This window comes from Pelophylax lessonae (assembly GCF_965119305.1).
Source record: "Pelophylax lessonae genome assembly, chromosome: 11".
Classification (NCBI taxonomy): Eukaryota; Metazoa; Chordata; class Amphibia; order Anura; family Ranidae; genus Pelophylax; species Pelophylax lessonae.
The window spans coordinates 15673885-15700203 of record NC_138778.1 but is presented as its reverse complement, the minus strand read 5'-3'; the positions used below and the strand labels follow the sequence as shown (position 1 = coordinate 15700203).

General features: G+C 45.5%; 1 protein-coding gene across 2 annotated transcripts in view; it reads right to left on the bottom strand.

The window, feature by feature from the left end:
• The window catches only part of FAAP100 (FA core complex associated protein 100), a 104736-nt gene that overhangs the window by 76232 nt on the left and 2185 nt on the right, over positions 1–26319 (bottom strand). Inside the window, exons 2-9 of one of the 2 annotated variants that reach the window (XM_082271801.1) lie at positions 25282–25400; positions 21014–21894; positions 18425–18578; positions 14995–15689; positions 12834–12958; positions 11540–11656; positions 7856–7939; positions 3141–3301 (exon numbers count right to left, since the gene is read on the bottom strand). In XM_082271801.1, coding sequence (XP_082127927.1) covers positions 3170–3301; positions 7856–7939; positions 11540–11656; positions 12834–12958; positions 14995–15689; positions 18425–18578; positions 21014–21894; positions 25282–25400 — 2307 coding nt within the window. In that variant the 3' untranslated portion in view covers positions 3141–3169. Of the gene's footprint in view, positions 1–3004; positions 3302–7855; positions 7940–11539; positions 11657–12833; positions 12959–14994; positions 15690–18424; positions 18579–21013; positions 21895–25281; positions 25401–26319 lie in introns of those variants that run through there. The other variant, XM_082271800.1, reaches the window with a different exon arrangement.

Genomic DNA, 26319 nt, shown 5'->3' with positions numbered 1-26319 from the left:
ACCCTGAGCAGAGCTCAATCCCAGGACACCTAACCAGCTGGACCTGATCCTGCAGCAGAGAGAGGGAGAGAATCAAAGCAAAATGGCTGCCAGCCTATACAGGAAAAAAGCTACAACAAAATGGTGGCTCCTCGAGGCTCCTAGGAGGGATACCTGGGCCCAGGCAAAATGGGGGGGCTGTAATAAGATCCCCCCACCAGGTACAGCCCCCACCACAGCCGATCGTCCAGACGCCGGAGGCGTACCCCCCCCCCCCCCCCCCCCCGCATCGCCAGTACAGCACTCAGCCAGACCACCATACAACCCTAGTATAGGTGGAGGGGGGAAGGAGGGGCACAGAGGGAGGGGATAGATGACCCACAGGACCATCAGACTCAAGAGGGGGGGGGGCCCTAACAGGAAGAAGGGGAACCCAGGGGCCCGACCTTCCCAGGAATGCATCCACTCCAAAACCCTCCAGGGGGAGAGGGGGGATAGCTACTCATCATACCAGGACCCAAGCAGGTACAGAACCTCCTTGCCAACGAAATGGGAGGGGGGGGGGGCTGTCGGACAGGAGGAATGCTGCAACGCAGGCCGAGACTCGGTCGTATGCGATCTCGCGAGGCGTTTAACTCGTAAGCCAGACCCTGTCCGGTGGGGCTATGTTGCGGCCGACCTAGCGCGGAGCTGAGGTCTTCGCTTGCTCGTTAGCCAGACTGGGTGACCAGGGGATCTAGATTATCAGCCCGTCGCCCAGTCTGGCAGTTGATTGTAGATCTCACAGGAAAAAAACGGGAGAAAAAAAAAAAAAATCTAGGACCGAAGATCCCAGCAAGGAACTAGGTCCTTACTCCTAACTAGGAAGTAAAAAAAAAAACTGAGGACCTATATCAGAGAGGGGGATAATACCTCCTGGGCCTGTCTATAGGCGTAGCCAAGTTCTTTTTCTGCCTAGTGTCCTACTCCTGTAGGGGGCAGTATAACCCAATGGTCCAAAGATCAGGAGCTGTGTCAGTCGATGAACAAAAGAGAAAAACAGCATTTTGGCTTAGATGATTGGATGATGGAAGTCAGCAGAGCTTCACCTCATTTTTTAAGCTCCAGAGCAACTGCACAGTCTATTTGCCTTTAGTAAATCAAATCCACTGGATTAGTAGGTTGTGGTTTTCTTCTTTTTTTTTTATTATTACTACTACAATACAAGGACACTTAAGAGCACCTTTTTATTTGTATGAAATTTTTATAACAAAATTAAAATATCAGTTTTGTGAGGAGTAGAAAGTGTAAATTCCTACAGATTTCCCTCACTCAGCCATGAATGGCAATTCATGGCTGTACCTGGATATAGAACAATACTCACACTTCTATAGCTTGCAGGCGCATTCAGAGAATAGGTTTTCGGTTCTTAACCCACTTGCCTACTGGGCACTTTCACCCCCTTCCAGTTTTCAGCGCTGTCACACTTTGACTGAGCATTGTGTGGTCATGCAACCTTGTACCCAAAAAACATTTTTTGAGACATACAGATCTTTCTTTTAGTTGTATTTAATCACCACTGGATTTTTTTTATTTTTTTTTATTTTTTTTTCAAAACAAAATGAAAAAAAAAGAAAATTTAGAAAGCTTCTGTTACAAAATTTTGCAAAGAAGTAATTTTTTTCTTCACTTAAATGCGCTGTTAGGCTGCACTGATGGGCACCCATAGGGTTGCACTGGTAGGCATCACTAATGGGCACTTATAGGTATCACTGACAATGGGGACACAGATAATCAGTGCCCTGATAATCAATGTAGATGTCCTCTTACACTGCCATTTACCAGCTCTCATGCACTGTCAAAGTAAAAAAGAGGACTGCCAATAACCGGCAAATCCTGTTTACAGTGTGATCAGCTGTGATTGGACAAAGCTGGTCACATGGTAAAGAGCCGCTGTGATTGGCTCTTTACCCCGATCTGTGATCAGCTGTGTTCGAAGGACAAAGCTATCACAGAGAGCTCCCGATGCACGCCGCAGGACCACAGGCTGACACCCTCTCGGAAATGTGCGACCACGCTGTAGTCATCATTCGGCAATAGCGCAGTCATGAAGAGATTAAAATACATCCTAACACTAGGAGGGGGATTTACTAAAACTGGTGCACACAGAATCTGGTGCAGCTGTGCATGGTAGCCAATCAGCTTCTAACTTCAGCTTGTTCAGTTAACCGATTGCCGACCGCCGCAAGTACATTTACTGCGGCGGTCAGCCCCTCCTGGGCAAAGTGACATAGTACTATGTCGCTCGCCCAGGAGTCTGTAGCCGGCGAGCGTGCGCCGCCGGAGGCGCGCTCCCGCCCCAGCTTGTTCCCTGGCATCCCCGTGTGAGTGACCGGCGGCTCCATTGTCCGCCGGCCACTCGTGATCTCCCGCTGGAGAAGGAGAAAGGCAGGCGGCTGATGTAAACACAGCCGCCTATCATTCTCCCTGATGTAACTGCAGAGACTACACAATCCTGCTATGTAGGATCGTATGTCTCTGTGGTTACATCACAAGCCACGCCCCCCACAGTTAGAATCACGCCCCTAGGGACACATTTAACCCACTGATCACCAATAAAGTTAACCCCTTCCCTGCCAGTGTCATTATTACAGTAACAGTGCATATGTATAGCACTGATTACTGTAGTAATGTCACTGGTACCCCCAAAAGTGTCAAAAATGACAGTCAGAGGTCCGATCTGTCCGCCGCAATGTCGTAGTCCCGCAAAAAAAAAAAAAAAAAACGCAAATTGCCGCCATTACTCGTTAAAAAAAATAAATAAAAATGACATAAATTTTTCCCGTAGTTATTAAACGCAATAACTTTTGTGCAAACCAATCAAAATACGCTTATTATGATTTTTGTTTACCAAAAATATGTAGCAGAAAACTTAAGTGGTTAAGCTTTGACAATAAAACCTGGAAGCGGATTGGTTTCTATGCAGAGCTGCACCAGATTTTGCACTCTCCAGTAGTTTTAGTAAATCAACTGCTGTGTGTATTCATGTGAGTACTGCCATATACAGCAAGAGCCCCACAACAAGTATATTGATGGGGGTAATGTGATTTGGAAGTACAGATTGCCATTCTGACCTCTGCCATGTATCCCCTTCCAGTCTATTGTACTAACAGGAGTTCCACCTGGACTGTAGAGAAGATCCTCGGGAAAGTCATATGTAGAACAGGCCGGGGTCTCGTAGCTCCTTGTAGATATGGAGGAGTCTCTCGGCGGCTGTACTGGAAATTATTTCCTCATCTACATTCAGATGCTCCTTCAAAGTCCTCAGTTCTTTCAGTAATGGCTGAACACAGAGAATGAAAAAAAAGACATCAGAAACATCAACATGAAGAACATCGCTCCTTTAGTTTTACATTCTTCTGCTCTGCATGGAACAATTTAGACATACCCTGTTTCCCTGAAAATAAGCCCTACCCTGAAAATAAGACCTAGCATTAATTTTGGGGATGGCTGCAATATAAGCCCTGCCCCAAAAGTAAGCCCTAGTTAAAGTCATTCTAAAAACATTTAATCCATTTTGTAAAAAGATTATATAATGTGCAGTGTGTCTCCTTTTGTAACTTTATTGTGGAAAATAGATTATTTACAGCACGCTGGGCGCTCATATGACCTGAGGTCGATCTCCTCTCCTCGCGGTTTACGTCAGTGGCCCCTCACTCTGCAGTGCTGAAAGCGGGGAAGAAGAGCTCCAGTGGGTCATGTGAGCACCCAATGGCACTGTATATAAGGTATTTTCTACTATAAAGTTACAAAAAGAGACACACTGCACACTCTATAATCTTTTTACAAAACGGATTATATAATTTTATAATGCCTTTAATCAAGGTTTATTTTTGGGATTACTGAATGTCCTAATGCTGACTCCTGAGAAGACAGGGGACGCAGGAACTTTTTTTAAAAACATTTTATTGTTTTATTCCAGGTTTTTTTTTAGAACAAAGAGAGGGGTAAATGACACAATACAAGCACTGTGCTGTCTATCATGCCTTAACCACTTAAGCCCCGGAAGATTTTACCCCCATTCCGACCAGGGGGTATTTTGCGATTCGGCACTGCGTGACTTTAACGGACAATTGCGCGGTCGTGCGACGCTGTACCTAAACTAATTTGGCGTCCTTTTTTTCCCACAAACAGAGCTTTCTTTTGGTGGTATTTGATCACCTGTGCGATTTTTTGATCACGCGCTATAAACAAAAAAAGAGCGTCAATTTTGCAAAAATAGCAATATTTTTCACATTTTTTTTATATGAAATTTCCCCAAAAAAAAGTGTAAAAATCAAAATTTTTTAACATTTTCGGCCAATTTGTTTTATGCTACCTATGTTTGGTAAAAAAAAAAAAAAAAAAAAAAAAAAAAAAAAAAAAAAAAAAAAAAAAAAAAAATCGCAAAAAGCGTATTTTGATTGGTTTGCGCAAAAGTTATCCCGTTTACTAACAAAGGGAAAGATTTTTGTCATTTTTGTTGTTTTTTTTTTTAATGCGTAATGGCGGCGATCTGCGATTTTTTTTGCGGTACTGCGACATTGCGGCGGACAGATCGGACCCTTGACTGACATTTTTGACACTTTTGGGGTTACCAGTGACATTTCTACAGTAATCAGTGCTATATATATGCACTGTTACTGTAAAAATACACTGGTAGTGAAGGGGTTAACTTTATTTGGGAGGGAGGGGCTGTGTGTGTCCCTAGGGGCGTGCTTTCTACTGTGATTGGCTGTGGCTTCAGCTGTAGGGACACTGATCAACGGATCTACATAGTAGATCTATGTGATCAGTGTCTTTGCAGCGAGGAGAATGACAGGCAGCTTGTTTACACAAGCTGCCTGACATTCTCCCTCTCCCCCGCCGATCGCCGAGTGGCCGGCGGACATCGGGTCCGCTGGTCACACGCGCGGGGGGGGGGGGGGGTCCGTGACCACGCGGGGGCGCGCGCTCGCTCCCTAGACCCTCACAAGCAAGCAACGTAGCCCTACGTTAGTTTGCCTGTGAGGGGCTGACCGCCGACGTAGATAGTCGTGCGGCGGTCGGCAAGTGGTTAAAGCGCTAGTATCATCGATTTTACAACTTTGCAGTATCCTAATGACATGTGTCAGTATTTTATTACGCACCTTTTAGCATGCCTGTCACTGCAGCCGTTCTCCTTCGATTTAGATCGGTGCTGTCATCTACGTCACTCGCGCATGCTCATTGTTATATTTTTTTCCGGCAAGATAATTAGCTTGCCGGAATATTTCACTGTCTATAGCGTGCTCCCGCGAGACTACGACCTTCCCCCATTATTAGATATATGAGAAGGGGGGGGGAGCAATTGTGCATAAGGTATATGTTGGACAGCCTCCTATTGGCTGTCCAAATCGTGAATGAAACCAAAACGAGGCTTGGTTTCGGCGTTTACTGCGCATGCGCGGGATTTCGGGAATAATACTCGCACTGTGGGCGGAAAGACAGCAGCGTTCCGCAGGAGAAAACCACAGTAAGGATGGCGGCGCTGTACTATGAAGAAATCCAAACATATAATATAAAATAATACAGGTTAGCAAAACGAGCAATTGATTGCTTTCACTAAATTGGAATGAAAATGACATGTTACTGGTGTTGATGTTTTTAAATGCTGTACTATGAATGAGTTTACTACCGCTTTAAAGAATCAGGATTTTTCTTCTTGTTAGGGTTACAACCACTTTAAGATTGTCATGATGACATGACTGTTTTTGAATAAATGTAAATTATTCTACATGCCGTAAATAAATAAGACAACCCCTGAAAATAAGCCCTAGTGTGTTTTTTGTAGCCAAAATTAATATAAGACCCGGTCTTATTTTCGGGGACACGCGGTAGGACAGACAGGCCTAGAGAAACAGCGGCTAGCAATGTGGGCTACACCTTCTGAAAATGCTGGGTGCCTGGCTGTCAACCTAAAGTGTTTCTAAAGGTTTAATATTTTTACCCTTAAAGTGGTCCTAAAGTCAAAAGTTTTTTTTTTTCCCCTACATTACAGTAAAAAAAAATTTTTAAAGGTTGCGGTCCTCCCCCTCCTCCCTAAATACTTAGACAGGCCATACACGATTCGACCCCTGTATGGGCAGGCTAAAATTGATCGATCAAACTCGGGCACAACCAACATGCCCGTTTTTTTTTTTTTATTATGGTACATAATGAAAGCCTGCGGGAAACTGAAACACAGGCTTAATCCACCTGCTGACTTGTATACAAATTTTGGGCAATTTTTAGGCACGCCTGATGAAATCTCACAGCACCCTGGTTGAAAAAGGCTGATATACACCATACTTATGGGATTCGGTTGCAGTAGGTTTCCTATTATGTGATTGGTCATTTATGATGTCAGGACTGACCCAGGTCTATACAGGGCAAGCTGTAATATTGAGCTGATTGTGAACCAGTGGATGAGACTGCGGTGTGTTATTTTACATTCTGTGTCTCTATTGTTGTGCCTCAGTACATGACATTATTATTTTTTGAATAACATTTTTTATATTCTTATTTAAAAAATAAAATGTTCTGTTTTAAAAGTACAAGCACTGGGTCTGTAATGGACCTTAGAGCGCTGCTCAGAACTAAGAGATGAGCTGATTCCCTCTGGTCCTCAGAGATAGGGGTGCCGGTGTTCTAAAATTTCGTCGGACCCATGAAAATTCCAGACCCTCGTCACTTCCGTTGAGGCTACGTCATAACCCAGCTGATGCGAGCCCCGGTGCGCATGCGCACAAGGCATTTTAAAGGTCCGATGAAATTCTAAGACTTACGAACAGCTGACTGAGAGGAGGAGGAGCTGAGGTGGGACGCACAGACCGCTGCGGGATAATGTTACAACACCGCCGCATCATCGAGCAAGGAACATGTTGCAGAGCTGACTTAGAGGAGGCGGGAAGGAAGTGAATACTCATACTAAATAGTAATGATGAAAAAAATAAGAAGAAATACTAAACATTTTTTATCATTACTATTTAGTATGAGTATTCACTTCCTTCCCGCCTCCTCTAAGTCAGCTCTGCAACATGTTCCTTGCTCGATGACGCAGCGGTGTTGTAACATTATCCCGCAGCGGTCTGTGCGTCCCACCTCAGCCCCTTCTCCTCTTAGTCAGCTGTTCGTAAGTCTTAGAATTTCATCGGACCTTGAAAATGCCTTGTGCGCATGCGCACCGGGGCTCACAGCAGCTGGTGGTGACGGAGCGTCCCCGGAAGTGACGAGGGTCCGGAATTTTCACAGATCCGACTAAGTTTTAGAACACCGGCGTGTGTATCTACTTATTCTTCAGTGATGGATGCATTGTTTGTAAAGGAGTCGCACTCTCAGCCTGACCGAAGTGTGGATAAGGAACGGCCTCAGACAGCTCTCCTTTGCAAGGCACGCCCCTGCCTCCCACACATTTTACTCAGCCAACCGGAGGCCTAAGAAGGCTACACACAGGCCGAATGTCGGGAGACAATGGCCAGATCGCGGAAAAAGAAAAAAAAAATAAATAAAAATCGACATTCGGCCCGTGTGTATGTCGGTCTGTCCGCCGGCTTCTGGCAGACGTGCATACTGGAAAAACAGCAGCCAACTGACTCCCGATCAGCGCTCTCCAATGGCAGAGAGCTCTGATTGGAGTGTTCTAGCCGGAGGGGAGCATCCCCCTGTCAGACCACAACAGCTCAGCAGGGGGGCGATCGCTGAACTAACCTCGCATGGTTAGTACAGCATCTCCATACCAGGTTTTTAGTCAAAGAGGGGGCGTGGCTTGCAAAGAAGTGTTGTCTGATGCCGTTTCATAGCCGCATCCACAACCATTGGATAACATTACACCTCAACATGCAAGGAAAACGTGACATACCTCCTGAGCCATAAACTGCTGCTGGACCTTCCCCAAATCCAAGTCCGGGGTGTGACCGCCATTTTGGTTTTTCTCGAGTAAGCTCTAAGGAAAGAAATCAGAAGTCATGTTAAACTCTGTAATCATGGTTTTGACATTTTCCATCATACACCCACCACACTAAGGGCTTGTTTGCGTTAGCAGGTTCGGGGCAGTAAAACCACATGGATGAGACATGTTCTTACTGCCCCTCAACCATTCCCCCTTTAGCTGAAAAGGATGCACCGGGGGGGTGTACACAGCCATTGCTACATCAATGCTTTGCTTTATCGCCATGGCAGGAGTTATGCCCTGTCACGTTTAGCATGCACTACTGCCTGCTATATGGGACTAATTTAGGTGAATGGAGTCACTCTGCAATTTCCCTGCAAGGCACATGGTTTCAGTGTGGCATTTAGGGGGTGGTAAAACAGGTGATACAACACCTCCTCATTGCCTGTCAAATGCTCTCTGAGAAGTGATCCAAATGCAGATCGTTCTTCACAGAGCAACGCTGGTCTAACTAGCCCTAAAGCTGGCCATAAATTCAGCTGGTTCAGCAGAGACTGGACAGATTTTCATCAGTGTGTAGCCATCCCTGTTGGGAAAAAAAAAAATCACTTCTGTGGATCAGGCCATTTCGACAGCGTTGGGTCATACTGTCAGAATACAAGGTCCTGGTGGAGGGGGATTCTTCCATCTGCCTCGTTTGTGTAAATGGAGGAATCCGTCTAAAAAAAAAAAAAAAAAAAAAAAAGCTACACATCTATGGCCAGCTTTAGTTGAAATTTTGACACATGGCACCCCTGTAAAAAGCAATCCACAGTGGATCACTTTCCAGAGGCATTGGACAGGCAGGAGAGGCAAAATGCCGCCTTCTCACTGGCTGTTTTTACCCTGTCAATGCCAACCCACCGTGCCACAAACCTGCACTACATAAAACTGGTCTAGTTGGCTGCTATACACGCTACATAGATCATTCAGTCCTCAATGTTCACAGGATCCTTATGCCACACACACAGACACGGATAAATTTAAAGGGCCTGGCACAGTTGTCATTTAATTTTTTGCCCACGAGGGTAGCCCACCAGGTTGAATAATTCCTTCCAGCTTCAATCACTGTGCAGCCACAGAGCCCTTCATCCTGCCTCCCCTTTCGGTTGATATGCATGCACACTGCAGCCCCATTCCTTCTAAACTTAAAGCTGCCTCCATCTGACTTTCTCTTTTTTATAATGGATAGCTGTGTGGCTTGGAGTGCAACATTACAGAGGAAGGTAGAAGGGGGGGTGTGGATTCTGCATTAACCCAGCGTGTTTTCTGCGGTTTCGCTGTTCCTCACACAAAATGCAGCTAAAAACAAACTCAGTGCCTTGCACGGGTCCTCACAATACCTCCAGCCTGTTGTGTAAACCTAAGGGGTGGCTCCAGCCAAAAGCTAAAGCCACAGTGGAAGCGCTCAGGAAATGTTTTAAGGTTTTGTAAATAATTACACGTAATGCACACTAGTGGGTGGATGTTGTGCACACCTTAACATGCACCCATTAGCGTGAATGGACCTTAACCACTTAAGCCCCGGAAGATTTTACCCCCTTCCTGACCAGGGGGTATTTTGCGATTCGGCACTGCGTGACTTTAACGGACAATTGCGCGGTCGTGCGACGCTGTACCCAAATTAATTTGATGTCCTTTTTTTCCCACAAACAGAGCTTTCTTTTGGTGGTATTTGATCACCTGTGCGATTTTTTGATCATGCGCTATAATCAAAAAAAGAGCGACAATTTTGCAAAAATAATATTTTTCACATTTTTTTATATGAAATTCCCCAAAAAAAAAATGTAAAAATCTAAATTTTTTAACATTTTAGGCCAATTTGTTTAATGTTACATGTTTGGTAAAAAAAAAAAAAAAAAAAAAATCCTCAAAAGCGTATTTTGATTGGTTTGCGCAAAAGTTATTGCGTTTACTAAGGAAAAGATTTTTGTCATTTTTGTTGTTTTTTTTTTTTTTAACGAGTAATGGCGGCGATCTGCGATTTTTTTTGCGGGACTGCGACATTGCGGCGGACAGATCGGACCCTTGACTGACATTTTTGACACTTTTGGGGTTACCAGTGACATTACTACAGTAATCAGTGCTATACATATGCACTGTTACTGTAAAAATGACACTGGCAGTGAAGGGGTTAACTTTTTTTGAGAGGGAGTGGTTAAGTGTGTCCCTAGGGGCGTGATTCTAACTGTGATTGGATGTGGCTTGACGTGTAAGAACAGAGATCAACGGTCCTACATAGCAGAACCGTATGATCTCCATTCTTACACAGGGGAGAATGACAGGCGGCTTTGTTTACATTAGCCGCCTGCATTTCTCCCGCTGTAACGGACGATCGCGAGTGCCGGCGGACATCGGGTCCGCCGGGCACACGCACGGGGGGTCCGTGAGGGAGCGGGAGCGCGCCCTCCGGCGGCACGCGCTCGCTCCCTAGAGCCTCACAGGCGAGCGACGTAATACTACGTCGCTTTGCCTGTGAGGGGCTGACCGCCGCAGTAAGTAGTCGTGCGGCGGTCGGCAAGTGGTTAAAACATTTGTTACCCCAACACTTCATATTCCTAGTATGTGGCTGCTGTACCATGTACTTGTATGAGAAAGTCTCCTGTTCTCTTTAAAAATTGCTGTGTGAAATCTCTGGTATTCTGCCAGTCCCTCTGCTTTCCTATCAAAACACTAAGGCTCCGTTCACATTATAGCGTATGGATCACGGGCAGAACCGCCGCGGTTCCGCCCGCGATTAGGAGATTATTGAAAATCGCGGGACGCCTGTGCGTTGCCCGTTGATTTGCAATAGACCCCCAAACGCTGAGCGATGTTGCCACGATTTCCGCCTGCCGAATCGCGGTAACATCGCGCAAAAAAAAAATCGCGGGACGCAATACGACCAAAAAAGTACAAGAGCTTCTTTGGATCGTATTGCGTCCCGCGATTTTTTTTGCGCGATGTTACCGCGATTCGGCAGGCGGAAATCGTGGCAACATCGCTCAGCGTTTGGGGGTCTATTGCAAATCAACGGGCAACGCACAGGCGTCCCGCGATTTGCAATAATCTCCCGATCGCGGGAGCCCGTGATCCATACGCTATAATGTGAACGGAGCCTAACACTAAGCAGGAGAATACAGCATAGTCAGTTCTCTAGCTATGCTGTGAACTCAGTGTGCTCTCCTCCAATGATCAGACTTGTCCTGACACACCCCTGCTGCACAGCCATTCACTGGGAAGATCAGTGTGCTGCTGCTTCTCCAACCCCAACTCTAATGCACCTGAGAACAGAGCGAATGTGGCCCTATTGCATTTTACAGAAAATTACAGCGGCTGCAGATTGAAAAGGAAAGGGAATTTAATTACAACAGTACTTGAGTAGCAATTGTAGGTTATATATTTTTTTTCCCCTCACAGAAAAGGAGTTATCCTTTAAATTTACTGAATCTACGGCCAGATTGAGCCAGCCATTTATGGTACGAATTTCGGCCGGTTCAGCAGGAACCGTCTATAGCCAGCATCATAGGAAGGATCACAGATTGCCTGAAAACAACAATGTCACCCGGCCTCCATTAGACTGGCTGAACCCTTACAAGTATGTCACCAATATCGGGGATTGATCTGTATCAATACCTGGAAACGACTGATCACTGCCAAGTGTAGTGCAGCCACAACATGTAAATGGGAGCTGAGGATCTGTATTTCAATGGCGGGGACACTTCCTGCTACAGCCAGATCTGACACCGATATCTATAGGAAGAAGAAAGCATTGAGTTTAACCACTTGAAGACCAGGCTTTTTCTGGCACTTTTTGTTTACAAATCAAATGCTGCTGTGGATCCCCAGTACCGCCATCTTGGATTTGGAAGCCAGCTGTTATTTCCTCAGGAACAGCTGGCTCTTCACTGTGCGAGCGGATTAGGGAGACGGGTCCTGCAGCCTTGGGGACGTGTCGCGTGTCCCTGGAGGCTACGGGCAGGAAGAGCAACGTCATTCTCGCCTAGGCAAAAACTGAAGTGGGTACCTGTTAGAGATGTACGATTCTGGATAAAATGAGAATCACGATTTTTTTGCTTAGAATAAAAGATCACGATTCTCTGCCTAACCTCATCTTTCACATTATACAAAAAAACTTGGGTTAACTTTACTGTATATTTTTTTTTTTAAAATTCAGTGAAGTGTATTTTTTCCCCAAAAATAAAAATTTGAAAGATCGCTGCGCAAATAGAGTGTGACATAAAATATTACAATGACCGCCAGTTTCTTCCATTAGGAGGCACTTTTAAAATTTTTCTGGACCCGCCGGGGAACGAGGGTAGGGTATTTTGACGGGAAGCCGCCGCTTTCAGGACTGGGAAGGAGGGTAGGGTATTTTCACGGAAGCCGAGATCATTTACTGTGCGCACATGCACACTGGGAAGCGGCTCAGCTGATGGCTGACGTACCCTAACCGGAAGTGACGAGGGTAGGGAATTTTCACAGGTAGGGTTTTTTTAACGGAACACCGGCCATAGGTGATATGATTTTCTTTCCTGCAACCACAATTTGCAAGAAAGAAAAACGTGTGATTTCCCCCCATCAGCACAGTCAGTGTTAAAGGGGAATCCCTCCCGTGGAGCCATTGCATTCTCTCGGCAGGGGGATGGAAGGAGCCGTCTCTGCCAGGGGAACACAGTGATCATTGCCAGAAGCTACAGCCACTGGCAATAGCTGCATCCTAAAAAATCTGACATGTTGGTTGTACCAAAGTTGATTAATGGATCAACTTGGTACATTCAGCCTGCCCGTACATGGATCAAATCTTGGCCGGTCCCTGCTGAACTGGCCGAGATTCAAATTGCAGGCTTTACATTCAGTTCTACTACACCAAACAAAATCATCACACAGGTACTCCAAGATCACAGTGTTGGGTGTTCCAGGCACTCACCTCTTGTACCTGCAGGTTGAAATCCTTCCCATCTGGGGTGACACCTTGCACCTCCACCGGGCTCTGCTCCTTTACCATGTCCATAGGCAGCAGCCAGTCCATTACAGCTGAACAGAGGGGGGTCCCTGGAAGAAAAAAAATGCAAAAATTACAAGGGATGTCTACTAGCAGATCTACCTCTTATTTTAGTGCTTGGTTCTTAATTTTTAACCTCTTCACGACCGCGCTATAGCCGAATGACGGCTACAGAGCGATCACACATTGCCAGGAGGGCGTTATATGATGTCCTCCTCTGATCGCGCTTCACACACGCCCCCTGCAGCAAACATCCGCAGGCATCGGGGACGGCTGTGTCCTTGGGACACAGCTGATCACAGTAGCTCTTAACCACATAAGTTGTGTTGGACGCAGCTGATTATCAGTGTTAACAGAATTTGGCCGTTATCGGCATTCCTCTCCTCAGGCTAACAGCGGGTGAGGAGAGCCATTACCGGCAAATCCACACAGGGGACTGATCAGTGCAGCCCAAACAGTGCTGCCCATTAGTACAGCCTCATCAGCGCCCGACAATAAAAGGAAACCATTTTTTTTTTTTAATTTACAAACTTTTTTTATTAACCACTTGCCGACCGCCGCAAGTACATATACTGCGGCGGTCAGCCCCTCACAGGCAAAGTGACGTACCCGTACGTCACTAGCCTGTGAGGCTCTGGGGAGCGAGCGCGCGCCGCTGGAGGCGCGGTCACGGACCCCCCACGCGCGTGTGAGCGGCGGACCAGATGTCCGCCGCTCACTCACGATTGTCCGTGACAGCGGGAGAAAGGCAGGCGGCTGATGTAAACACAGCCGCCTGTCATTCTCCTCTGTGTAGAAACAATGATCATACGGTTCTACTATGTAGGACCGTTGATCACTGTTCCTACACCTCAAGCCACAGCCAATCACAGTTAGAATCACGCCCCTAGGGACACACACCACCCCTCCCTCTCAAAAAAAAGTTAACCCCTTCACTACCAGTGTCATTTTACAGTAACAGTGCATATGTATAGCACTGATTACTGTAGTAATGTCACTGGTAACCCCAAAAGTGTCAAAAATGTCAGTCAAGGGTCCAATCTGTCGCAGTCCCGCAATAAAAAAATAAAAAATGCAGATCGCCGCCATTACGCGTTAAAAAAAAAAAAAAAAAAACAACAAAAATGACAGAAATCTTTCCCTTAGTTAGTAAACGCAATAACTTTTGCGCAAACCAATCAAAATACGCTTATTGCAATTTTTTTTACCAAAAATATGTAGCAGAAATATGTAGAGATCTATCGAGAGAGAGAGAGAGAGAGAGAGAGAGAGATCGAGAGAGATCGAGAGAGATCGAGAGAGATCGAGAGAGATCGAGAGAGAGAGAGAGAGATCAAGAGAGAGAGAGAGAGAGAGAGAGAGAGATCGAGAGAGAGAGAGAGAGAGATCAAGAGAGAGAGAGAGAGATCAAGAGAGAGAGAGAGAGATCAAGAGAGAGAGAGAGAGAGAGATCGAGAGAGAGAGAGAGATCGAGAGAGAGAGAGAGATCGAGAGAGAGAGAGAGATCGAGAGAGAGAGAGAGAGAGATCGAGAGAGAGAGAGAGAGAGAGATCGAGAGAGAGAGAGAGAGATCGAGAGAGAGAGAGAGATCGAGAGAGAGATCGAGAGAGAGATCGAGAGAGAGATCGAGAGAGAGATCGAGAGAGAGATCGAGAGAGAGATCGAGAGAGAGATCGAGAGAGAGATCGAGAGAGAGATCGAGAGAGAGATCGAGAGAGATCGAGAGAGAGATCGAGAGAGAGATCGAGAGAGAGATCGAGAGAGAGATCGAGAGAGAGATCGAGAGAGAGATCGAGAGAGAGAGATCGAGAGAGAGATCGAGAGAGAGAGATCGAGAGAGAGAGATCGAGAGAGATCGAGAGAGAGAGATCGAGAGAGATCGAGAGAGATCGAGAGATAGATAGATAGATAGATAGATAGATAGATAGATAGATAGATAGATAGATAGATAGATAGATAGATAGATAGATAGATAGATAGATAGATAGATAGATAGATAGATAGCTCATCGCCATGCTGCCACATAAAGGGTTAAACATACAGGATTCGTTTTAATAGAAAAACAAAATTCATTCCTTTTGCTCACCAGATTTTCCATTCTGCAGGGCGTGGGTCAACAAGGAGGCAGATATGCGAATCCGGGCTTTTAGCGGTGCTGAATCACTAACACCTTGCTTATCAATAGCTGCAGAGCGCGTGTCATTTGTGCCTGCGAAAGACGCCTTGATAAAGACTCGGGCCACATCCTCTGGCATTATTTGACGCGGGTCAGGATGGCTTATTTGGGGACCAAATCGCAGACATTGCAGCAAGTCCACGTTGTGCTCCAACAGAGGTATACAGACCCCATGCCAAGCCGGGGAAAGATCTGCAGACAGACCACAGTCCCTGATCAGTCCCTTTAAATTATAAAATAAAGTGAAGGTGATTTTTATGGGGAAATGCAGACTGCGGTAGGTGTGTGCAGATAGAGGGAAGGTCCGCTCCGTCCTCTCTCCAGGTTTTAGTGATGCAAGAGGAAAAGAATAGGAATTGTCCGAGCTGATCAGGACGCACAGAGTCCACCCTCCCTCCAGGACACAGTCCGTCCCGTTCTCCAGGGTGCAGGACACAGCGATACAGTCCGTCTCCAGCATCCTGGTCCACTGTGTCTTCACATCACACCGAAAGGGACCGCTACTCCAATCACCGGACAGAAGCTGGCGGCTGAGTGACATCGCCTGGTTCAGCTTCTGTAATGCTCGGCTCTTCTCTCCCACTGCCGACTTCAGCCGGGAGACCCTGCAGAGTGAAGACAGGATACAACCTTACAGAAAACAGGAAAAACACCGCAAATATCTACTGGCAGACTGAAACTTGTACTACCAACTTAACCATTGCCCACTGGAAGGTTATGCCCTTTTGTTGGTGTCGGAGGATGAAATATTGCCCTAAGGCAGGGGAGGTCAAACTCAATTTCATCGTGGGCCGCATCAGCATTATGGTTTCCCTCAAAGGGCCGGTTATATCTGTAAGATTAGATGTCCAGAGTACCCCACGCCCCCTTACACCCTTACATGAGATGTCAAGACCCCCCCCACCATCAGAAGTCAAGAGTCACCCACCCTTCCTTACATCACAATGCACCCCCTTACCTTGTGCTGCTGCCAGGAAGAAGATGCGGTGGATCAGGGAAGAAGAAATTGCAAGGTCTGGAGGAGGACCAGAGGAGGGCTGGAGTCAGTGAACAGAGTCTGCTGAATGCTGAGACCAGGGGAGGCAGAGACAAGGTGGTGCTGTGGCTGCACAGAGAGGTGCAGGATCTGTAGGAGGAGTTCTGCCCTCCTCTCTGCTGCAGACTGCTGAAAAGGGGGGGGGGTGGGCAAAGACAAGCCTTTCTGCAGCAGCACAGAGAAGGACAGGATCTGGCAAAGGAGTTCTGTCCTCTCTGCTGCCGACTACTGAGACAAGGGGGTGCTGCAGCTGCAGGAGACATGCGAGGGCCACATGAAATGGCCTGGGGGGCCGCATTTGGCCCGGGGGCCTTGTGTTTGACACCTGTGCCCTAAGGACTGAATAAAAGCAAGCAAAGGACCGCATCTAGTGCCTGAGCCACAGTTTGAAGACCTCTAATCTAGGGGCAATCAAAGGGTTAACTGTGTGCCTCTTTCAGTTTACTATCTGTCTTTTTTTTGTCCCCACTTTTCAGGGAAAAGGAAACAGATCACTGATCACGATACAGAGTTCTGTGCTTTTGTAAACAGAACTCTGTGTGATTGGCCACAGCGGACTAGCTGACTTAGCTGAAATCAGCTGTTGAACTTATGCTGTGTACAATCACAATGTACAAGACCCGAATCCGGAAGGCAGGCCTCTACAGGTATGTTGTAATCAAAAAACACAAGGGCGCACCAGCCTAGCGCATTATCCTCCACAAAGTTTTATTGAATAAAAAGAAAAAAATACCTACAAACACGTTCCTGGTACATGCATATCAAAATGATATATTGCCGTCAGCATCAAAACCAGAAGATGTACCGTCCTCTAAAGCTTGAAAAGACTTAACGTGTTTCGAGGCTTAGCCTCTTCCTCAGAGCCTACCTGAGAAAGAGGCTAAGCCTCGAAACACGCAAATCTTTTCAAGCTTTAGAGGACAGTACATCTTCCAGTTCTGATGCTGATGGCAATATATCAATTTTGATATGCATGTACCAAGAACTCGATTGTGAGTATTTTTATCTTTTTATTCAATAAAACCTTGTGGAGGAAAATGCGCTAGGCTGGTGCGCCCTTGTGTTTGTGTTTTTTGATTACAGTGGCTACCCTGGTCTTGAAAGGGGCTGCAAGGCCAAAGCATCCAGGAGAAGCCAAGTAGAAGGTCTCTGGTAGAGGCCAAAGCATTCAGGAGAAGCCAAGTAGAAGGTCTCTGGTAGCCGCATGTGTGTGTCTTGATTTCGTTAGAAAATCACCTCTCAGAGCGCAGGAGATAGGTGCTTTGCACTACTTTTTGGTTTGCTCTACAGGTACGTTGCCGGACCTTGAGCTGACGCCGGCTCGCAGTACAACTATTGCGGGCGGGGAGCAAGCGGTTATTTGGGGTGTAACATGTTGCTAAGTAAACCCCCTACCCCCGTGGCAGTGTACAGGGACATCTTAACCGCAGCCGCTGTCACTTGTGCAAACAGAGCAGCTGCACAGGGTTCCAATTACAGGCATGTCATTCATTCACAGAGATCTGTGAATGAATGAACTACAAATCCCATCAGTCACCACAGCAGATGGACTTGTAGTTCTTGAAGGAATACAAATGTGTTAATCACAGAACTCGCAGTGCATTAACACTTTCTCCAGCTCTCTACCTCGGTACAGGCGGGGAGATAGAGGAGTCTGCCAGAGCCTGGCATTGCACCCTTCATCCACTGATCACAGATGCAATGCTTTGCAGGCTTATATGCAAAAAAAAAAAAATATGAGCTTTTTTTTTTTTTTGCTACAAACATATGTACATGTATTATTAGCGTTTAATTAAAGAGGAAGTAAACCCTCCCCGGGAAGTTGTACCTATAGGTGATCCTATGATAAGGCTTACCTATAGGTACTGTAAATATCTCCTAAACATGTACCGTTTAGGAGATATTTACCTTAAATGCAGCCAGTGACGTCACTGGTGCAGAGCCCCGTGCCGTGACCATCGGCTCCAGCACGCATGCACGGGAGTGACGTCATCGCGGGTCCAGCCAATCAGATGGCCGGATGCCGCAAACCCGGAAGAAGGGTGACAGAACATGTCACCCATGAGAGAGGTGAGCGGTCGGCGCTTCGGGGCTTCGTTCTAAGGTAAGTATTTCATAATGAACTAGTATGCGATGCATACTAGCTCATTATGCGTTTGTCTTTCAGGTGTACTTTTTAAAAAATAAGAAATTCTGAGCTTTACAACCTCTTTAAGCAATGGCACAGATCAATCTTATAAAAGTTCACAAGCACTTTAGTCTTGATGGAAGCTTGCCTGTGACTCCCAACAACAAACCGCTCACCTGTCATCAACTGAGACGATCCCAGACAGCAGCTCTTTAATCCTGAGTCCGGTGTTGTCACGCTCCAGTCCAGACCTCTGACCTCCATGTCCTGTCTGATTTAACCTGCACAGCATGAGGCGCCCTCTGCTGGACAACAGAACCAGACCTGTACCTGTCAAGAGAAAGTTATGAATGCTGCCAATACTTTTCAAAGGGTGACAATTTTTAAAGGTTGAAATTCTGCAGACTCCCAATAAAGGGGAACTAGACTCTCTCAATCAACATGAACTATTTTTAACCCTTATGCTGTTAGGATTAGTAAACAGATAGCAACTAGAGCTGCACGATTAATCGCAATCTTGATTTAACCATCCCCCTCACAATCTTAACCCGGTGTTCTAAAATTTTGTCGGATCCATGAAAATTCCGGACCTCGTCATGATGAGTAGTGCAAAAAAAAAAAAAAAAAGTCCCAAACAGGTCCTCTTCAAATACCCAAAGTAGTAGTAGTTTGAAGAGGACCTGTTTGGGACTTTTTTTTTTTTGCACTACTCATTTCCCATTGTTTACATATCAAGAGACTGCAGTAACTACTTTTCATATGTTATCTAGCAAACAAGACGATCATATTCATGCTAATTGATTATTTTATTGATTGTTATACATATTTGAGGCTCCTGGAAGCAAGAGCTTATCAGCGCTGCTAGTGTATGTATGAGGCTTTGTTTTATATATGCACCTTATTAATTTTGATCTACGGTATAGCAGCAGCTTATTCAAGTATTGTTTGCTTATCTTTTGTCCTTTGGTGGTGATTGACACTTTTTTGGATCGCATAGTACATTAGCGCTGAGTGGGTAGGACAGGGCCTGTGCCCTGGTTTTGCTCGTTTCTTTTGATATATTGCAGGTTACCAATCATTAGTTGTGGTGGTGCATTAGTTTTCTCCCCCCTCCCCTCAGTTTTCACTTGGTAATCTGGCCAGTAATACACCTAATGTATTAGAGCGCCCCCCCCCCCACTCTGAATGGAGGAGCACAGGAGGCACCTTTGGACAGCAATACTGTCAGTCGGGGGGAAGTTAGATGTACTAAGAGATTTACATACACTAACACATTGAAGCCAAACTCCTGCTCACACTTTATACTCAAACAGTTTTTGTTCCTTTTGGGATAAAGGTTTAACATCAATAGATAAAAGCCGACGACTGTAAGCACCCCTGTCAGTGGTAAATGGTTTGTCTCATCCCTGTATCTGATACATCTGCTGGAGTGCTTGTTCTTTTGAACAGATTTACTAGCAGGATCGCCAGGTGAAAATGGAAAAAAAACGAATGCCGCCACCACATCTAAGAATTAGTAAGCTGCAATATAATAACAAGGTTCGCTTTTGGGTTTAATACTGCTTTAACCACCTCCCTACTGACCATTGTATATATACGTTCTGCATTTAAACTTAAATGCCGGTGTTATGGCAGCAGATAGCCCCCATAACCCTGGTATTTTTTTAAACTGCAGGCGATTGGCTTTCCGATAAGGGTGGTCCCAGCGGCGGATTCGCCACAAGATCACCCTCCGGGATGGCGGAAGAGGTGCCCCCCCCCCCTCCCGCCGCGTCCTGGTCCTTTTCCCCGCTTACCAGACCCGCCTTCAGCGGGGAAAACGATCGGGTCCCGGATCCTCACAGACAGGATGTCGAGTGAGGGCAAGCTTGCCCTCACTCGACTCTATGGTCTTGGAGGACCGGAGCGACGGCAAACGTCGTTGCCTAGCAACCGACTTAAGGTCCCTTTTTTTTTTTTTCATTTTTTTTTCTATCTTTATTAGTGTACTTGTAAGATCTGAGGACTTTTTGACCCCAGATCTCACAAAAAAGAGGTCCTGTCGTGCCTTTCTATTACAAGGAATGTTTACATTCCTTGTAATAGTAATAAAAATGATCAATTTTTTTTTTTTTTTTAAACGGTGTAAAAATAAAAAATAATAAATAAAAGAAATAGTAAAAAAAAAAAAAATTAAAGCGCCCTGTCCCCGTTAGCTTGCGCGCAGAAGCGAACGCATACGTATGTAAACGGTGTTCAAACTACACATGTGAGGTATCGCCGCAATCGATAGAGCGAGAGCAATAATTTTAGCCCTAGACCTCCTCTGTAACTCTAAGATGGCAACCTGTAGAAATTTTTAAAGTGTCGCCAATGGGGATTTTTAAGTACCAAAGTTTGTCGCCATTCCGTGAGCGTGCGCAATTTTGAAGCATGACATGTTGGGTATCTATTTACTCGGCGTAACAGTATCTTTAACATTATGGAAAAAAATTGGGCTAACTTTACTGGATTCTTATTTTTAAATTAAAAAAAGTGAATTCTTTCCAAAAAAAATTGCGTTTGGAAGACCGCTGCGCAAATACGGTGTGATAAAAAATATTACAATAATCTCCATTTTATTCTCTAGGGTCTCTGCTAAAAAAAAAAAAATATATAATGTTTGGGGGTTCTAAGTAGTTTTCTAGCGAAAACAACTGATTTTAGCTTGTAAACACCAAATGTCAAAAATAGGCCTAGTAGGCAAGTGGTTAAAAATATGAGCATCTACTGTATAACGGACCTACCATCAGACGTGTGAATGTTCTCCGATACGGCAGCGATCCTAGGAACATTATGCCGGACAGACGACACCACGGAACCCCTCGGTGCAGAGGCAGTGGCTCCGTCCTCGGCCTTTGGAATGGTCATGGAGAAGAGGTCGGAATAGTTGCTGTAAATGACAGCGGCTGTGGAATAGAACGCACAGCACACGGGAACATGCACGGGATACTTCCTATATTCACAGGCTGCGCCTTCCTTTTCATCTCCAGATGTCACTGACACCAAGGAGCCCTTCTGTCCAATCAGCAGCACACAGTCACAGAAAACCGTCCCAGAGCCTCTGATTGGTTGCTCAGTACTGCCATCTTGTGGTCCTGTCTTAGTTGCACCGATAGAGACCACCGGCTGCTCCAAGTGGTACAGCAGTTTCAATGAGCTCTGATTTTCAGAACAAGAACCAGAACTCTTCAATGGGAAATATGCCACCCGACCATCAGGGACGCCGCAAAGGATTATGGGGGAATCGAGCATCGCCAGATCCACTCCAAACAATCGAGTGAACAGCCGTGCTTCCAGGAGAAAGGTAGACGGGAACTCATTGGCTTTATCTTTTTTCCACAGAGAGACACAACACAGGACGGGCTGCGGGGGAGGATTTGGCGTGACCGCCTTGCCGGATAATGTCACCTCTCTGGTCGGCGGTGGGTTCGGGTCTCCATAACGGAGGGATTTCCTGGGAAAGACTTTGACCTTCCATTCTTCTGACTGCTGTACAGCGAGGACCAGAACATTACCGGCCAGTATGAAGGAGGCGGCACTGCTATCCCGCAAGCAGCAGAAACTGGGCCCAATATGGTGGAGAGTCACTCCTCTCTGTGATGTAGAATCTGGTTCCTGCAACAACCTATAGTGATAAAAATAAGAACAACCAAAGGATTAAAGACCTTTCAACACTTCTCGATCTCCATCCTACCTTTTCGGGATTTAGAAAAAAAAAAACAAAAAAAAAAAAAAAACTCAGGGTTGAACGAAAGAACCACTCCGGAGAACAAGAAACGAATCAGTGAACTGTGGGCAGCCCCACTCAACCAGAGGCCTGCAGAGGATGCTGGGAGCTATTCGAGCAATTTCTGAATTTTAGATAAAGGAACCGATGACACCAAATTCTCTTTATAGCTATATGTAGGAAGGAATGAATCCCACTGACCACCAGTGTAATGATGCCCTCCATTCACAGCCTACACACAGGAGACAGTACAATCAGTTACTCATATGGGGGAAGGATGTGAGGCGTCACAATGGCATCAAGCGGAAGTAAATCTGCCCCAATATTTACATTCTGCAGGAGGCAGTTTTAGGCCTCTTGCACACGGTACTGTTTGAGCGTCTGTTTTTTGGACGTAATTTTAGGGGTTTGTTTGCGCGTATTTGCGCAAACAAATACCATCCTAGGGAATATTCATTACTATTCATGTTCATATGCGAGGATTTGCTCACACCAGCACAAAATACCGACCGGGAACACAGATTTTCGAATTATTTCTTTTTTTACTGAGGAATACTCAGCACTGGTTTACCCGCCTGGGTGCACAGGCACAATGTAAAGAATGGGCTACATTTTAGCTCAGTAAAAAAAAAAAAAAAAAAAAAAAAAAAAAAATGCTGTACTGAGCTTTTTCAAGCTGTAGTGTGCAAGAGGCCTTATTGTCTTATCCTTCCTTGAGAATGTCTGTGTACTAGAGGCGTACTAGTGGTGTACTATACTAGAGGCGTACTAGTGGTGTACTATACTAGAGGCGTACTAGTGGTGTACTATACTAGAGGCGTACTAGTGGTGTACTATACTAGAGGCGTACTAGTGGTGTACTATACTAGGAGGCGCAATAGTGGTGTACTATACTAGAGGCGTACTAGTGGTGTGCTATACTAGAGGCGCACTAGTGGTGTACCATACTAGAGGCGTACTAGTGGTGTGCTATACTAGAGGCGCACTAGTGGTGTACCATACTAGAGGCGCACTAGTGGTGTACCATACTAGAGGCGCACTAGTGGTGTACCATACTAGAGGCGCACTAGTGGTGTACCATACTAGAGGCGCACTAGTGGTGTACCATACTAGAGGCGCACTAGTGGTGTACCATACTAGAGGCGCACTAGTGGTGTACCATACTAGAGGCGCACTAGTGGTGTACCATACTAGAGGCGCACTAGTGGTGTACCATACTAGAGGCGCACTAGTGGTGTACCATACTAGAGGCGTACCAGTGGTGTACCATACTAGAGGAGCACCAGTGGTGTACCATACTAGAGGAGCACTAGTGGTGTACCATACTAGAGGAGCACTAGTGGTGTACCATACTAGAGGAGCACTAGTGGTGTACCATACTAGAGGAGCACTAGTGGTGTACCATACTAGAGGAGCACTAGTGGTGTACCATACTAGAGGAGCACTAGTGGTGTACCATACTAGAGGAGCACTAGTGGTGTACCATACTAGAGGAGCACTAGTGGTGTACCATACTAGAGGAGCACCAGTGGTGTACCATACTAGAGGAGCACCAGTGGTGTACCATACTAGAGGAGCACTAGTGGTGTACCATACTAGAGGAGCACTAGTGGTGTACCATACTAGAGGAGCACTAGTGGTGTACCATACTAGAGGAGCACTAGTGGTGTACCATACTAGAGGAGCACTAGTGGTGTACCATACTAGAGGAGCACTAGTGGTGTACCATACTAGAGGAGCACTAGTGGTGTACCATACTAGAGGAGCACTAGTGGTGTACCATACTAGAGGAGCACTAGTGGTGTACCATACTAGAGGAGCACTAGTGGTGTACCATACTAGAGGAGCACTAGTGGTGTACCATACTAGAGGAGCACTAGTGGTGTACCATACTAGAGGAGCACTAGTGGTGTACCATACTAGAGGAGCACTAGTGGTGTACCTTACTAGAGGAGCACTAGTGGTGTACTATACTAGAGGCGTACTAGTGGTGTACTATACTAGAGGAGCACTAGTGGTGTACCATACTAGAGGCGCACTAGTGGTGTACTATACTAGAGGTGTACTAGTGGTGTACTATACTAGAGGTGTACCAGTGGTGTACTATACTAGAGGCGTACCAGTGGTGTACGATACTAGAGGCCTGTCAGTGGTGTACTATACTAGAGGTGTACCAGTGGTGTACTATACTAGAGGTGTACCAGTGGTGTACGATACTAGAGGCGTACCAGTGGTGTACTATACTAGAGGCGGACCAGTGGTATAGTAACAGTGTACTAGTGGTGTAGTAGTTTTTGTAGTAGCAGGGTACTAACAGTGTAGTAGGCATGTAGTAGCAGTGCACTGGTGGTGTAGTAAAGGTGCACTAGCAATGAAGTGGCAGTGTACTAGTGGTGTAGTCTTTTGTGTAGGGGCAGTGTAGTAGCAGTTTTATTTGTAAACATGATCGGTTTGGTTGGGGAATCCGCACTCATCCCTGCAAACACTAGAGTGGTTTTAGGCATTTTGAATTTTTTTTTCCACTACAGCCAAGATCTCTTGTGCCACCTCAATGGTTTTCCCATTGGGTATCTTGGTCCCCTTCCACCACTCCCGTGCCACGCAATGAGCAGCGGTCACCATTTGGAGACGTTATTTTTTATTAAGTTCCAAGCTGGTTTTATACGGTTCTGTTGTTGGAGGCATCTGGTGAAAGTATTCATGAAACGCGTTGAGCTACAAGATGCATTCCTCTCTCATATTGCAATTAATTTGGTAAATCATGTACTTGAAAATATACATTGTATATTGTGTGTAACCCTTTGGCTTGATATGCCAAATATTTTTTATGTGTACTTTATGCATTTTTGTGTCCATTCCTTGTACAATAAAATTAAAATTTTAGGACTTTTGTCGTATGCCTCATTTAAAGTCCCACGGGCGAATATTGGCTGTGTGTATGTGTACTAGCAGTGTAGTAGCAGAGTCCACTATAGTGATTTCCAGCTTCCAGGGTCATCAGTCAGGTGTGATGTGTGTGTGTGTATATATATATATATATATAATTGGTCTCTCTAGATTGTCTACTTTCAGAAAATCTATCTATCTATCATCTGACTTAAATTATTTTTTCAAAAACTTGTGCAAAAAAAAAAAAAAAAAAAAAAACACAACAGCTCTGGCAATAAAAGTGTTAAGATAATATATATAAATATTAATATACACAATAGTACTCCTTTAGTATGGCTGGTACTCCAGGAGATGAAGACAGACTTGTGGGAATGATGTAGATGTTGGGTGACTCACCTCCCTGTCTCGTCCCATTCCAGGAGGAAGATTTCGCAGGGTGCACACAATACGTACAGCTGACGGTTCCCGGGGTCAACTTCCATATGGGAGATTTTGGAAGGAAATAAATACACGGCCTAAAAAAAAAAAAAAAAAAAAAACACAACATCATCCCGTCTGACGCCAGTGACAGAGGATATCTGTTACCAGCATGTCATCCGTGTTATTGTCGGGGGAAACAAACAAAACGCACATTGAGAAATAATTATTTCCTTCTCTTGTATGTTTGGAAAATGTTCACAAAATGTGGCAAACGCTGCACAACACGCAACGAGCGCTTGGGTACCATTATTCTTTATTGACACCCCAAATGCAATGAGATTCTGCCCACCAGAAACCACACCCTTTAGGTTCACATATCGGGAACAAACGTTCCCACTTTGTAATTTTCAAAGAGCGATTCTCAAGCCATGTTGCGTGTCACATAGGGCCGGCCTGTTCACCTGACTGGGTCAGCCAATGCGTGCTTGTCACCTGAAAACAAGCTCTTGCTCCGTTTCAGGGGACAAGCTTCATGCGATTTTTAATGGCGCATTTTGCCACTGCTGCTGTCTCGCAAAAATCGCAGCAGCAGAATTGCATTACATTTGCGCTGCCATGAAGGAAAAATGCGGTGTTTCTTCCAGCAAGGAGCGTAAAAATCGCATTATGCTTGTCGCCCGAAAAAGAATATGAGCTTTTTCACAGGTAACAAATGCGCATAGGGCAGCTCAATCAACTGAATGGCCTGGCCCTAAAAGATGTACAAAATCTTGTGCAAATCACTTAAACAAAATTATGAGGAGGAACTATTGCTCCCACTACGCAAAAGTGTAAATGCAGCCTAAAAAAAGCAACCAAAAAAAAAACAAAAAACATTTTCTTCAGACCAACGATATCCACTACAAGGGCTGTACCAAAGAATCTTACCTGCTTCTGTTTTGCCAGTGCCAAGACAGGCAACTTTAGTAACCCTCTGCTGAGGGGGGGGGGGGGGAGGGTCTGACTGCTTTAATG